Below are 16,039 nucleotides of genomic sequence, written 5' to 3'. Positions count from 1 at the left end.
AAAAATTGACAGATGTGACATCAAACCTAAAAGCTTTTGTGCAAAGAACACGAGAGGCAACCTACAGAATGAGAGAAAACATTTGCAAATCACACAGCTGATAAAGGGTTAATATCTAGACCATATAAAGAACTCCTACATCTCAACAAAAGCCAACCTGATTAAAGTGAGTGAAGACTCTGAACATTGAATAATTATTCAAAGAAGACAGTCAAATGGCCAACCAGAATATGAAAAGACATGCGACACCATTAGAGAAACAGAAACCAAAATCACAATAATGTGTCACCTCACAACCATTGGGATGGCACTCACTTTAAAAAACACCATAAACAGAAATTTTCAAGTGCTGGCAAGGATGCAGTAGGATTTTTAAATGGTGCAAACAGTATGGAAAATAGTATGGAACTACCATATAATTTAGCAATCCCATTTCTGGTTATATATCCAAAAGAACCGAAAGCAGGGACACAAAAAGATTTGCACACCCACGTTCTTGGCAGCACTGTTCACAAGAGCCAAGAGGTGGAAGCAAAAGGCCATCAAAGAACAAAAGGATAAACAAAATGTGGTGCATACACAAAATGGAATAAATTATTCAGCCTTAAAAAAAGGAAGTCCTGTCACATGTTATAATATGGATGACCTTTGAGTACATGTTAAGTGAAATAAGCCAGTCAAAAAAGACAAGTACTGTATGACTCCACTTACATGAGGTATCTGAAGTAGTCAAATTATAGAAACAGAAAGTGGCATGATAGTTTACCAAGGGCTGGGGAAGGGGTATAAAGGGAAATCATTGTATAATGGGTACAGAGTGTCAGTTTCACAAAACAAAAGAGAGTTCTGGAGATGCTTCATAACAATGTGAATATACTTAACTTCACTGAACTTTACACTCAAAAATGGTTTAAATGGTGTATTTTATGTGTTTTTTTTTTACCACAATTTTTAAGAAGTTAAACAGAGTACCATATGACCCAACAATTCCACTTCTAGGTATACTCAAAGAGAAATGAAATGAAAACATATGTCCACACAAAACACATATATGAAAGTTTGGCAGCAGCATTATTATAACATGAAGCCAAAAAGTGGCAATAAATGTCCAAAAACAGATGAATGAACAAAATGTGATATATCCATATAATGGAATATTATTTAGCCATAAAAAGCAGCACGTACTGCCACATGCCACAGTAAATGAACTCTGAAAACATTACACATAAGTGAAAGAAGTGAAATATTATACATCAGTGAAAGAAGCAGCCACAAAATGCCTCTATTATGTGACTCCATTTTTATGAAGTGTCCAGAACAGGCAAATCCAGAGAGAAAGAAAGTGGCTGTCTAAGGACAAATGGAGGAGAGGAACAGGGAGAGACTGCCACCGGCTATGGGGTTTCTTTACAGTCTAACGAAAATATTCTGGGCTTAGGTGATGGTGATAGTAGCACAAACCTGTGAATATAATAAAAACCACTGCATTGTATTCAAGTTAGCACCTGAACAACACGAGTTTAAGCTTCACAGGGCCACCTATGTGAAGATTTTTCCAACAATAAATTCTATGTTACTACATGAGCTATGGTTGGTTGAATCCACGGATGCAGTGTTTGTGTCAGTTACTCAGCTGTGTCTGGCTCTTTGCAACCCCATGGACTGTAGCCCACCAGGCTCCTCTATCCATGGGACTCTCCAGGCAAGAATATTGCAGTGGGTAGCCATTCCCTTCTCCAAGGGGATTTTCCCTATCCAGGGATCAAACCCGGATCTCCTGCACCACAAGCAGATTCTTTATCATCTGAGCCACCGGGAAGTCCTCCACAGATGCAGAACATCCAACAAAGTGCCGTCTATAAAGTTATTCACAGACTTTTGACTGTGTGGATGGTCAGCACCCTAACCTCAAATTGGTGTCCAAGGAAAGGACGAACTGTGTTTTTATTTTTAACGATGAATTAAAAAAAGGATATACTGATTTGGAAAGCACTGTTGGGGGTTCAGTGATTTCAAGTCTATCTTCCTCCTTAGCCAAGGAAGGGGGTACAACCTCTTTTTCTATTTTCCTGAAAAAAGACTATCCCAGTGGAGTTCAGTAGCTAACTACAGCATCCCTTCCGTTTCTGAGATGGGCCAGTTCATCCCCCCATAGCTCTCCTATCTGACTGAAGCTAGTCATGGCCAGTCCAGACATTGACAAGCACATACATCCATGGAGCAGCCAAAGAACTGAGTTCAGCAGTCCCTACCTCAGGTTCCCTGAGAACCAGGACTACAGGCACAGGGATCATTCTGTCGGCCTTACACAGTGGCTATAATTTCTTCTCCTGGAAAATATCCACAAAACAAATTAAGCACTGGTCCCACAGCATCCTGGAATCAGGGGAAATCCAAAAAGACTATCCATCTTCCATCTTCCATCTTCCTATGAAAGCAAGACTAACGACAACCTAAATATCCATTAATAGAAAACTTGTTACAATAGTATTCATTTGCATGGACTACTAAAGCACCATTCCAAAGAATGATCTGGGATGCTGGTAATTTCCATTTCTTGATCGAGGTGCTAGTTATGTAGATGTGCTCAGTTTGTGAAAATCAGTTGCACATGAAGATGACATGTGCAAGTTCTTCTAGGTACACTTCAATAAAACATTTTTTTAAAGCATACAATAGATCTACTTATATCAGTAAGGAATGTCCTTTTAAAATACTAAGTGAAAAAAAATAAAGATGTAGAGGAGTATGTATTACATGCTACCATTTATAGTTTAAACCATAGTTAGATGTAAACATAAACGCCTATAAAACAGATGCTTTGGAAGAATACATAAGCAACTAAAAAGGCAACAGTTATGGATGGGGAATGGAACTGGAAGTCTATAGTGAGAGAGATTTATTTTTTATTTTATATATTCGCTCATTATTTTAATGTTACCATGCACATTTATTCATTTCACAATGATAGATGCCTGCTGCCTTGGGACAATCTGCTGCAATCTGGCTTATGAATCAGCATCAGATACCTGGGATCAGGGAAGGCTGTGTGGTTTATCAGAAAAGTAATGAGTGGAGGTTTGCTACAGCAGAAAGTGAAAGGATGTAATAAAAGGCGTATTTTCTGAACTAAAGAGTTTGTTTCCTATCTCCAGCCCTTCTAGCTGTGTGATCTCAGACAAGTTAATTAACCTCCCTGAGCCTCAGTTACCCCATTTGAACAATGAGGATACTTCTAACAGGGCTCTTAAGATTAATAATAAGGACTAACAATAACATGTGTATTTGCAAAGTACCTACTAACATGGTACTTGCAGCCTAGATGGCACCCGAGCATTACTTTTCTTATCCTTTCCCCTAGAACTAAAACTAAAAAATAAACTAATCCTGGTAGAAACAGAAGAGCAAAGAAGAAAAACACAGACTTTAGAGGTTGGGACACAAGGATCAAGGGCCTGGGGTGCAGCAGTGCTTAAACTTTGGCACTGACAGTCGATGCGAACTAGTATAGGAACTGTGACGCCAGCTTGTTGAGATTTTGCTCCCCATATTCCTTCTCCCTGTCCCCTCCTCGCTCAGATACAATAATTTAGCGGGTTCTTCCCTCTCAGCTTTACCTGAAACCCAATACAGTAGAGTCAGCATTCTGCTGAGCCAACAGGAAAACCTGAAAAGTGTCTCACAGGCACCTCTAAAAGCTAGAAATGGAGGGGAAAACTCTCTGTGGGGGTGCCTGGGGACCTCCAGTACAGGCTTGCAAGTCTTGCACAGTAACACAATACAGGAGACTAGCTGAAAGATAAAAGTACCAGGGATGAGTCTAACTTTGAAGAATGCTACTTGATGCACCCCCCTCATCCTACAGACACCAACTGAACTTTAATAATTTTTTCAGAGCAATATGAAGTTTAGGGAGATGTATCTGTAAAACAATTAAGACCCAAAGAAAGTCCTCAACTAGGTAAGAATAAAAAGATTAAGGGATTAAGACCAGTTCTTTGGTAGATACTGACACAGTGACTCCCAGGGACGAACTGAGATAGAAGAGTCAAAAACTAGGGGCAGCCATCAGCTGCTCTCAGCTCTAAGGAAGGACGTTTTCACCCCACCTTTCACTTTCTGCTATAACAAACCTCCACTCATTACTTTTCTGATAAACCACACAGCCTTCCCTGATCCCAGGTATCTGGATGCTGATTCAAAGCACAGATTGCAGCAGATTGTCCCAAGGCAGCAGGCGTCTATCATTGTGAAATGAATAAATGTGCACGGTAACATTAAAATAATGTTAGAGAATACATGAATTTCACCTTAGTGATTAAGTAAATTATGATAAAGTAAATCCCTTATGATTTAAACTGTTCTTATCCAAACCTAGGAATCCAAAGAGGTGTGAATAAACCTGAGATACCCCTTGCTGCACCTAAAGCTAAGGGAACAAATGCATGTGGATAAAACATATTGCTGTCTGAATTTGCTATAACCAAAACCTTGCCACCCAGATTCAGGCAGCAAGGAATTCTTACGTGAAACGTTTGGCGTAAAACTGCAAAACCTTTAACCTGCTAGAGATTTCAAGCTGCCAGTGTCTAGGTATGAATACTACAGAGCAAAGAAGCACACTAGTCTCACAGAGCTTTGAAGACTCCCTAGGTCAGTGGCCTCCTAAGGACTTCAGTTCTTTCAAAACACAAAAAGAAAAAAGAAAACCACTCAGAGGACCTCCACAACTCAAGGAAAAGGTGGCACAGAATAAATCTATCACCCCATAAATCAATCCTCAATAAAAGCCAGCTGAGCCAACCTCACTTCAGATCAACCTAAAGCAAACAACCAAAGCGAACCTCACTTCAGATCAGCCTAAAGGAAGCAACCAAAGTGCTAAATAAGCAAGTCAGTGGAGTGAACTGGCACCTCTGAAAAGAGACAAGATATAACTAAAGCATAAGTTTATTAACCACTGAAATCTTACTATGCGGCTAACTGATTATAATGCACCACGAACAAGTGTAAGGCTAGATTCACTGCTATCAGCATAAGTATGTCCTGAAAGAGGAGTCTGAGATAACACTGAAGAGATCAAAGAGCATTTCTTCAGCCTTTAAAAGTCACTTAATAAACCTGACAATAAATATTTAAGGTCGTTAGCATGACCATTCCGGAGAAGGCAATGGCACCCCACTCCAGTACTCTTGCCTGGAAAATCCCATGGACGGAGGAGCCTGGTAGGCTGCAGTCCATGAGGTCATGAAGAGTCGGACACGACTGAGCGACTTCACTTTCACTTTTCACTTTCATGCATTGGAGAAGGAAATGGCAGCCCACTCCAGTGTTCTTGCCTGGAGAATCCCAGGGACGGCAGAGCCCGGTGGGCTGCCGTCTATGGGGTCGCACAGAGTTGGACACGACTGAAGCGACGTAGCAGTAGCAGTAGCAGCAGCAGCATGACCATTCACATTTATGCGATTTGAAGTACTTTACACTCAGGCTCTTAGTCAGACTGCAACGTCATCTAAGGGAAAGAATTCTGATTTTTAACTACCTCCAAATACCAACTTCTTTGAATAAACTATTTCCTGGCATGAAAAAGGTTTTAATTTCTGATCCCACATTTCCTCAAATGTTAAACAACAAAATCTTTATCATCTTCAAAGAACACTAGGTATCAACTAACTGTAAGGCACTCTGAAAATATCAAAAGAAATTAAAACTCTGCTACCCTAAAGGCTACTAATTTTCAAAAAACAAGCAAACAAACCAAAAAGCCCAATTAATTCCAATGGAAACACAAGTGTTATTACAGAGTTTCTTTTGAAAGTTATCATTTATTAAGATTTTACTGGCTAATCAATTATATAGCTGGCAATATACTTTGAAAAATCTCAACCTTTTGATTCAAGATCTCATCAACACTGAGTCACTCAATAGATTTTAACCGAATGTCTTTACTATGTGCCATATAAACTGTCACCTTGCTTATTTAACTTATATGCAGAGAACATCATGCGAAATGCTGGACTGGATGAAGCATAAGCTGGAAACAAGATTGCTGGGAGAAACATCAACAACCTCAGATATGCAGATGGTATCACCCTTATGGCAGAAAGTGAAGAAGAACTAAAGAGCCTCTTGATGAAAGTGAAAGAGGAGAGTGAAAAAGCTGGCTCAACATTCAACATTCAAAACATGAAGATCATGGCGTCCAGTCCCATCACTTCATGGCAAATAGATGGGGAAACAATGACAGACTTTATTTTCTTGGGCTACAAAATGACTGCAGATGGTGACTGCAGCCATGAAATTAAAAGACACTTGCTCCTTGGAAGAAAAGCTATGAAAAACCAGGACAACATATTAAAAAGCAGAAACATTATTTCACCAACAAAGGTCCTTCTAGTCAAAGCTATGGTTTTTCTAGTAGTCATGTATGGATGTGAGAGTTAGACCATAAAGAAAGCTGAGAGCTAAAGAACTGATGTTTTGAACTGTGGTTTTGGAGAAGACTCTAATGTGGTGTTGGAGAAGACCCTAATCCTGAGAAAGACTGAAGGCAGGAGAAGGGGACGACAGAGGATGAGATGGCTGGATGACATCATTGACTTGATGGACATGAGTTTGAGCAAGTTCTGGGGTTGGTGATGGACAGGGAAGCCTGGTGTGCTGCAGTCCATGGGGTCACAAAGAGTCAGAAAGGACTGAGCAACTGAACTGAACTGTGTGCCAGATATATGCTAGGAGTTACAGCAAAAATGAAAAATCTCAACATCGTTCTCAAAGATGACACATGTACAATTATATAAAGCAGGTTGCATTCAGTTCAGTTCAGTTGCTCAGTCGTGTCCGACTCTTTGTGACCCCATGAACAGCAGCATGCCAGGCCTCCCTGTCCATCACCAACTCCTGGAGTCCACCCAAACCTATGTCCACTGAGTCAGTGATGCCATCCAACCATCTCATCCTCTGTCATCCCCTCCTTCTCCTGCCCTCAATCTTCCCCAGCATCAGGGTCTTTTCTCAAATGAGTCAGCTCTTCGCATCAGGTGGCCAAAGTACTGGAGTTTCAACTTCAACATCAGTCTTTCCAATGAACACCCAAGACTGATCTGCTTTAGGATGGACTGGTTGGATCTCCTTGCAGTCCAAGAGACTCTCAAGAGTCTTCTCCAACACCACAGTTCAAAAGCGTCAGTTCTTCCGCACTCAGCTTTCTTTATAGTCCAACTCTCACATTGATACATGACTATTGGAAAATCCATAGCCTTGACTAGAGGGACCTTTGTGGACAAAGTAATGTCTCTGCTTTTTAATATGCTGTCTAGGCGGGTCATAACTTTCCTTCCAAGGAGTAAGCGTCTTTTAATTTCATGGCTGCAATCACCATCTGAAGTCATTTTAGAGCCCAGAAAAATAAAGTCAGCCACTGTTTCACCATCTATTTCCCATGAAGTGATGGGACCAGATGCCATGATCTTAGTTTTCTGAATGTTGAGCTTTACGCCAACTTTTTCACTCGCCTCTTTCACTTTCATCAAGAGGCTCTTTAGTTCTTCTTCACTTTCTGCCATAAGGGTGGTGGCATCTGCATGCATTTTAAGTTATTAAAAAGTGCAACGAATTCAGAAAAAAAAAATTCCCCCCTGCAGGAAATAATGTCTAAACCATAAGCTTGAAGACTGGATCAATTCCATCAGGGAGACAGAAAAATGAAACCTTCCAGACATATGAAATAGTCTGAATGAAGAAACAAATGCATCTTTTCTCCACTTAAGTAGGTATCAAAAATTAAGAGTACCATTAAGTCTAACCATATTTGAGGGAAAGCAGTATTTTGCTATTTCTCTAGGAAGATTTTTTTCCTTTATCTGTACAACTGTTAACTTACAAATCCATTTCCTGAGTTTCTCAAATAACTAATTGCATAATTTTTAGAATATTGCACAAGTTTTACCTTGAAGAGCCAGAACTGTCTTCCATAAAGTGAAGTCACTCAGTCATGTCTGACTCTTTGCTACTCCGTGGACTGTAGCCTACCAGGCTCCTCTGTCCATGGGATTTTCCAGGCAAGAATACTGGAGTGGGTTGCCATTTCCTTCTCCAGCTGTCTTCCATAAAAGCTTACCAAAAACAAATGAAATTATCATGGTGATACACATGTTATGCTCACATTTAAAGAGGATCTTATAAACGGCATGGTGTAGAAGAGAAAACTGGCTCTAGGATGAGACAGACCTGGATTTTGAAATTCAGTTCTTACTTAGTAGCAGTGTGACCTTCGAAAAGTTCCTTCTCTGAAAGCCAGTTTCCTTATCTGTAAAAAGGGAGATGACTACCCTGTAAGCAACCCTGTGAGGAAGGGAGACAATATGTATAAAGTCTGCTGTATAAATAAGGTACTTAATCAGCGTTCCCTTTGAGTACTTTAATAGGATAGTAATAATTACTCATAAGCTATTCACAAGCTAGGACTTTACAACAGAGATCATTTGATAAGTATCATCTAGATTAAAATTAGAAAATAACCCAGAGCCTCATATATACAGTACCTTTATGCCACAATATTTTCAAACCATTACATTAGCCTGAAGGTACAGAAATTCTGTCTTCTACACCACTGATGAGCATGGTACAAAAGCCATTGACTACGACATACTGTACCTTTTGGTTTGATTTCTCTTCCCTTGAATGGCTAAAACGTGTAAGCTAACACAAACCTGTCACAGTCCGCTGGCCATCACTTAGGTTATTCCACCACTTGTTAATCTAAAACAGAAGGAAAATGGCTTATCACCATATGGTAAATACTTTCAGTCTATGTAAATGAAAAGCAAGAAAGAAAATGCTTTGTGCATAAATGAGAGTCCTCATCAGTAAAATCTCTACTGAACAAGAGACATAATAAATATGTAGTAGAGTGGGAAGCACTGGTGTTTTACAGTCAGACAGCCTGCATTCTCTACACAGAGCCACCGATCAGCTCTATGACCTTCAACAAACTACTTCTAAACTTCAGTTTCCTGATAGGTACAATGGAGATGGTAATAGGTACCTAGCAGTACTATTGTGAGGAGTATCAGGACATATGTAAAGCACCTAGCACACCATCAAATAAGTGATTATTCACCAAGGCCCAATCTAGTTTTAAAATTCCAACCAAGAATATTTTCTACCAAAAAATACCTTAAGGTATAATATTAGATTGAGGTTTAGAACAAGACAGAATCCTAATCTATCAGGGACACACGTTTAACTTTTTATAATTGATATATGCCTAGAATGGGGCTTCCCTGATGGCTCAGTGGGTAAAGAACCCACCTGCCAATGCAGGAGACTCAGGTTCAATCCCTGGGTCAAGATCTCCTGGAAAAGGAAATGGCAACCAGCTCCAGTACTCTTGCCTGGGAAATCCCATGGAGAGAGGAGGCTTGCAGGCTATAGTCCATGGGGTCACAAAGACTCGGACAAGACTTAGTGACTGAGCATGCTGAGGTGATGCCTAGGATTTGCTTTACAGTAATCAGTGGTGGGAAAGGATGGGAAGGAAAGGGGACTAGACGAAACAAAGTCGCTGTGTGTCAGTAACTGTTGATGCAGGATGACAGGGGTTCATTATACTATTTTCTTTATCCTCTTTACTCTTTTACTTTACTTTTGAAATTTTCCATGATTAAAGTTTTATTCATGTATAATTTTTTTATTTATTTTTGGTCACACTACGTGGCACGCAGGACCTTAATTTCCTGACCAGGGATTGAAATCATGTTCCCTTGTAGAGGGAGCTTGAAGTTCTAACTACTGGACCGCCAGGGACTTCCCTCCATGATTAAAGCTTTTTAATTAAAAAATATATACATGTTCTCACCATGAAACTTGAGCCAGACTTTGTATACTAATACTGAAAGAAATCCAAGGTCAGAAAAAAAAAAGTTACAACTCAGTAGTATGTATTTGATCCATATTCAACAATGATTTCATTTTTGTAATTCAGTTGACCCTTGAGCAGCAGAGGCTTGAACTGCATTGGTCCACTTAAACGCAGATTTTTTTCAGTAAATATGTACTACACCATATACACCGTACCATCTGCAGCTGGCAGAACCCACCAACGTGGGACCACTGTTCCGGAGGGCCAACTATAAAGTTACATGCACGTTTGCCACTACGTGGAGGATCAGCGCCTCAAGCCCTGCATTGTTCAAGGGTCAACTGTAAAATTAAATGTATGTGAGCTCTCACACCTTACTTGCTGCAGTAGTGTGGCATGGGTTCCCAGGACTTTCATTCCCCATGTTTTCTTTATGTGTTACTTCAACTTTAACAAGATTTTACATTTTATACCCTATCATTTACCTATCTCAAACAAACTCATCTTTGGATGAAGATTATGTATATCATTTGTGTCATTTTCACCATTTCAAGGAACAATTTGGATACCAAAACTTTATACTTCAGAAGCCTGTAGCTTTTAAAGGGATCCAGGAATGTGGAATAGGTCAGCACTACCATCTTCTCAAACATATCGTACTAAATAAAAACCTTTGCTCATTATTGCAGGTTTTACCCGCAAAATTACATCAATTGTTCTTCTGACAAAAGCCTCTCTAGAACAGGTAGGGCTCATGCTTCTTGTGTTGATGGGGAAACAAGGAGGAATGAATCCTCCCAACTTAGAGGAACCTCAACTATCATTAAGAAAAAGAACACCCACGGCTGCCCTCTCAGCCTCTCACTGGCCAGGAAAAAAGTGGAAGGGGAAAACCGAAGAGGACACCAACTCATCTCCAAACTGGAAGGGCAGTGTGCTGCCACGAAAAAATAAAAGGAAGTGCCTGAAAATGAAAGATTCACAAATTGGCCTACAGGCTCTGCTCAATAAGCACTGTCAAATGAAACAAAATATATGCTTTCTCTAAAAGGTGAGGAAGGTCATTAACATGCATATGAAGTAAGGAAAAGTTCTAAAAGCTCTGCATTTGTACCCTTTTCTTGCATCCTCAATCCAAGCACAATTAGAAACATCAACAGTAGGTATTTATCAGAGACATATAAACATAATGTCACTAAGAAGCTTTCTAAAATCCACACAGTATCTCTACCCCTCAAACATAAAACGCCCTCTGATTCCAACATGTACTCCAAAATCATCCATCCAGATGATGCAAGTAAAAACAGTGGCCATTAGAAGAGCTGGAAGAAAATGCACAACAGTAATTTTTAACAACTATTTGTGGTGATTCTTGGTATATGTGGGTAGAGGGACGAACTTCTTGAAACACTTGACCACCACAGTGCCAGCCATATAAAACATTAATACTCAGTGGCTCAGTCAGTAAGGAATCCACCAGCAATGCAGGAGATGAGGGTTCAATCCCCTGGTTGGGAAGATCCTCTGGAGTAGGAAATGGCAACCCACTCCAGTATTCTTGTCTGGGAAATCCCTTGGACCGAGGAGCTTCATGGGCTACAGTCCATGGGGGTCGCAAGAGTTGGACACAATTTGGTGACTAAAACTACTACAGTGAATAAAGAAGAATATTAAGTGCACTGACTTCATATCTACTGACCTAACGTTGCTATTAAAAACACTTCATAATAACCAGACTTCAAAAACTTATCAACTAGAATAAACAAAAGCCACGTTTATCTTTACCTCCTTTCTGAAGTCTCCTTCCTTCTGCGGTCTTATGCTATCCAACCAATCAGCTTTTATACCATCAAAATAACTTTGGACCTTGGATTTCAGTGATTCATATTGCCAAATAGCAGCTGATCCAAATGCACAGCCTGTAAACTACATAAAACAAACATATTACAAAAAATTTTTTTAAGAAATAGACCTATACATAGTTTCAAGGATATTATTTCATTTTCATCACTTTTTATGAACATAAGGAACATCGGGTACACTGAAACTTATTAGGTGAACATTTCACTGTTTCCCACTTTATTAACTTCACAGTACCCTGGGACCTGCTTACAATTAGAACTTTTTCAATAAAATTAAAAATATCAACTCAGTATCACCTGCAATGTTATACCAAGTAAGAGGCCCATGAGTTTCTTCTCCAGGGCTTACATGAGTGAACCATGCGCTAACAGCAATTACCCCATTCATGTTTTCTTATAATCACGACTCCAGATCCTTTTGATGCCCCTCCATGTGTCATTAAGGGAGCCCAAACACGACGAACAGTACTTTAACGCCACACCTGAGGCAATGTAGGTAACTCATATTAATGTGAGCTCTTACCCCAACAGTAAAAAACAAAGGCTTTACAAGAGTCCTTATAGGATAGGGAGAAGGGTAAAAGGCTGTTTCTTCTACAGGAGGAATCAAAGCACTTCTCTTGTACGCTTCACTACTTGTGTCCGATCTTCGTGGTTCAACCTTCCTGGGTGCTTTTCTGAATCCACATTTTTGCTGAATAAAAAAGTTAAACCTACAGAAGAAAATGGCAGATTAGAAACTGAACTGCATCTTGCCAACAGCAACCTCTATGAGCCTCCCCTCTTAGCCTGCAGCCACCAACTCAGTTTACTCTCGCTCTGCAGCCCCAAAGCCACCGAGACTCCTGCTCCCGGGAGGATTCAGTCAAAACAGTGAACATGCTCTTATGAAAAAGGAGAGACACACTGCAGCAGCTTTACAGGGCATGTCTGGACTATTACTGTGTATCAATAAATAAAACAATTTGTACTCCTCCTCCACACAGTTTACAATCCAATAAAAAGCTTTTTTCTTTTGTCAAATGGTAATTTCTCCCAGGTAGACCAGGCAGAGGCCTCTTCCTGACTGTTCTCATTATACTCTAAACATACTACCTTTCTACACTCATAAAACTGCTTGAAAGCAATCAGACAGGTCTTCTCATCTTTGTAACCCACACCCTGAAACACTCTGGTTGAGTAAAAAGAAAAATTTCATTTCTGTGGCCTGGATGACATCTAAACAAGTAACTCAAATATATGTCTCGAGTCCCAGCCTCAATTTTCTTATCCTGTATTTCCAACTATATATTGAATATTTCTACTTGGCTGGAGAAGGAAATGGCAACCCTCTCCAGTATTCTTGCTGAGAGAATCCCAGGGGCAGAGGAGCCTGGTAGGCTACAGTCCATGGGGTCACAAAGAGGTGGACATGACTAAGCATGCAGGCATGCTCCCCATCACTTCAAAAACCAATATATTCAAAAGGGAATTCAGCCCCCTCTACAAACAGCTCCATTTTCCGACTTCCTTACTCCTTCGGTGGTCCCACAGTTCTCTGAACCACTAAGATTAAAAATCTAGAAGTTATTATTCTCTCTCCTTAATTTTTACCATCTCCTTAATTCTTACCATCTAATTAAAAATCAACTCTGGCAAATAACATTCTTTCCATTCTTAATTTAGTCCTTTATCTCATGCCTAGTTTATGCCAACAGCTTATTTAAGTTCAAACATTTGTTTTAACATGTTGCATTTTCTTCTTTCCTCATATTATTCTTCCACAAACATTCAACACCTCCTCAAATGCTCTCTCAGAGGACCAACATTCTCTCCTTAATTCCAACACAATCCATTAGCTCATCCCTTCTGACCTGGAATACTTTACCATTTCCTAACAGATTTCATTGCTTTTAATACCTCCCTACTCCAATTCATCCTTCACATTTTCTTAAACGCAAATACCTTTCTTATTCCCCTGCCTGGAACCACACAGTAAATGTCTCATCATCTATCAAACTTCGCAACGCGCTCCTTTGTCGCAGGATGTGCTTCTCTAACTTCTTCTGTGCCCTTCGAACTTCAGCTCACGTCCTCCTCCAAGCAGCAGTCCTAACCTCCCCCAGGCTGAGTGTATTCTTTGCACTCCTAGAGTCCTAAAATACCTTGTATATACTCTTAACCTTCTCTCATTCACTGGCTGTACTGTAATTGGATTGTCACTTCTGTGTTCATTATATCTCTACCACCAAGGCCAATCCCTAATAAAGAAAGGGTCAACAATTACTTCAGAAAAAAGGGATCAAGAACAATTATTGGTTTTATTTTGAATAACTGAAAGGACAGTGGTACCATTCACTAAGACAACGAAAATCAGAAGCACCAAAACAGGAAAGTAGAAGGAGAGATGAATAATTCCATCTTAGGCACTGTTTAAAATGCTTGCAGTCATTGCAGCACAATTCTATCAGCTAAAAAATTGGAACTTAAACTGCTATCAACTGGGGAAAGGAGAAAGTTTGGTATATTTATATGATGGAATACAGTTGTCCCTCAGTATCTATTGGGGATTGGTTCTAGGACCTCTTGCAGATACCAAATTCTGGATGTTCAAATCCCTTATAGAAAATATAGCTGACATTCCCCATCAACATGGTTGAATCCATGGATGAGAAAGCTGGAGATACACAGGGCCAACTGAACTACTCAATGAAAAACTACCGATCACACATCACAGATGAATCTCAAAAACACTGAGCAAAAGAAGTCAAACACAAAAGAGCACATAATGCGACTGTGTGATGGCGTGTATATATATATACACGAAGCTGAAAACTAGGCAAAAATTACCTGTGGTTAAAAAATAATAATCTGTGGTGATCAAAATCAATAGTGATTGCTTAATCACTTGACTGGAAAGAGGCAAGAGGGAACTTGCTGGAATGATGGACATTATTTTTAGGTGACAGTTGCACAGGTGTATACATCTGTCAGCACTAAGGGGCTATACACTTAACACTTAGACATTTTACCAGATGTAAGCTATATTGCAATAGTGTTTGAGCACCCAGGTGATATCTAGCAGGCATATGGAAACATAAAACTCAGAAACATGGAGTAGCTACTGTTACTACTATTACTCATCTAACTTGCTCTTCAATACTGAGTCCACAGCACAGTTCAAATTTTCAGACATCACATGGTAAGGATGGGTAATGATAAAGTAATTCACCTTAAAACTTTTAGTAAGTCAGAATTTGTACTTACAGATAAGTGCTACTCCTTTCAACAAAATCTATTTTGGAAAGCAATGCACTTATTCAAACAATGCCAACTGTTACTCAGAATGGCTCTGAATTCCTTCAGAATCTGTCACCAGGCTTATGAATTTGTTGTTTGTTCAGTTGCTAAGTAGTAACCAACTCTTTGCGACCCCATGAACTGCAGCACGCCAGGCTTTCCTGTCCTTCACTATCTCCTGGAGTTTGCTCCAACTCATGTCCAATGAGTCAGTGATGCCATCCATCTCATACTGTCACCCCCTTCTCCTCCTGCCCTCAATCTTTCCCAGCATCAGGGTCTCTTCCAGTGAGCTGGCTCTTCGCATTAGGTGGCCAAAGTACTGGAGCTTCAGCATCAGTCCTTCCAGTGAATATTAAGGGTTGATTTCCTTTAGGATTAACTTGTTTGATCTCCGTGCTGTCCAAGGGACTCTTGAATCTTCTCCCGCACCACAATTTAAAAGCATCAATTCTTCCATGTTCAGTCTTCTTTACGGTCCAACTCTCAGATCCGTACTTGACTACTGGGAAAACCAAAGCTTTATCCTTTAGCAAATAACTACTGAATGGCAAATTGCAAATCTACTTTTCTATTTCTTGTTCTATTGCCTGCTTTTACTGCAGACGCTAAGAAAGATAAATATCTTCACTTTATGAGGCTCTCCTATGGCTGCTGCTGCTGCTAAGTCACTTCAGTCGTGTCTGACTCTGTGCGACCCCATAGATGGCAGCCCACCAGGCTCCCTCGTCCCTGGGATTCTCCAGGCAAGAACACTGGAGTGGGTTGCCATTTCCTTCTCCAATGCGTGAAAGTGAAAAGTGAAAGTGAAGTTGCTCAGTTGTGTCCTACTCTTAGCGACCCCGAGGACTGTAGCCTACCAGGCTCCTCCATCCATGGGATTTTCCAGGCAAGAGTACTGGAGTGGGGTGCCATTGCCTTCTCCGCTCCTATGGCTAGGGGTGGCCATATTACAGAGTTCTAACAAAATGAGACAATTATTTAGAAACCTCCTGAAAAGGTTTTGCTTATCCAGTAAAAATGGAGGTATCACTAA

General features: G+C 40.2%; 1 protein-coding gene across 3 annotated transcripts in view; it reads right to left on the bottom strand.

Moving 5' to 3' along the window:
* Nucleotides 1-16,039, bottom strand: part of PARL (presenilin associated rhomboid like) — a 54,802-nt gene that overhangs the window by 31,415 nt on the left and 7,348 nt on the right. For all 3 annotated transcript variants that reach the window (XM_070791087.1, XM_019958931.2, XM_019958923.2), the window contains exons 2-4: nucleotides 12,248-12,437; nucleotides 11,648-11,788; nucleotides 8,712-8,760 (exon numbers count right to left, since the gene is read on the bottom strand). In XM_070791087.1, coding sequence (XP_070647188.1) covers nucleotides 8,712-8,760; nucleotides 11,648-11,788; nucleotides 12,248-12,437 — 380 coding nt within the window. The remainder of the gene's footprint in view (nucleotides 1-8,711; nucleotides 8,761-11,647; nucleotides 11,789-12,247; nucleotides 12,438-16,039) is intronic.

This window comes from Bos indicus, chromosome 1, assembly GCF_029378745.1.
Source record: "Bos indicus isolate NIAB-ARS_2022 breed Sahiwal x Tharparkar chromosome 1, NIAB-ARS_B.indTharparkar_mat_pri_1.0, whole genome shotgun sequence".
NCBI lineage: Eukaryota > Metazoa > Chordata > Mammalia > Artiodactyla > Bovidae > Bos > Bos indicus.
The sequence above is the reverse complement of the archived record's forward strand: the minus strand, read 5'-3'. Positions and strand labels throughout refer to the sequence as shown.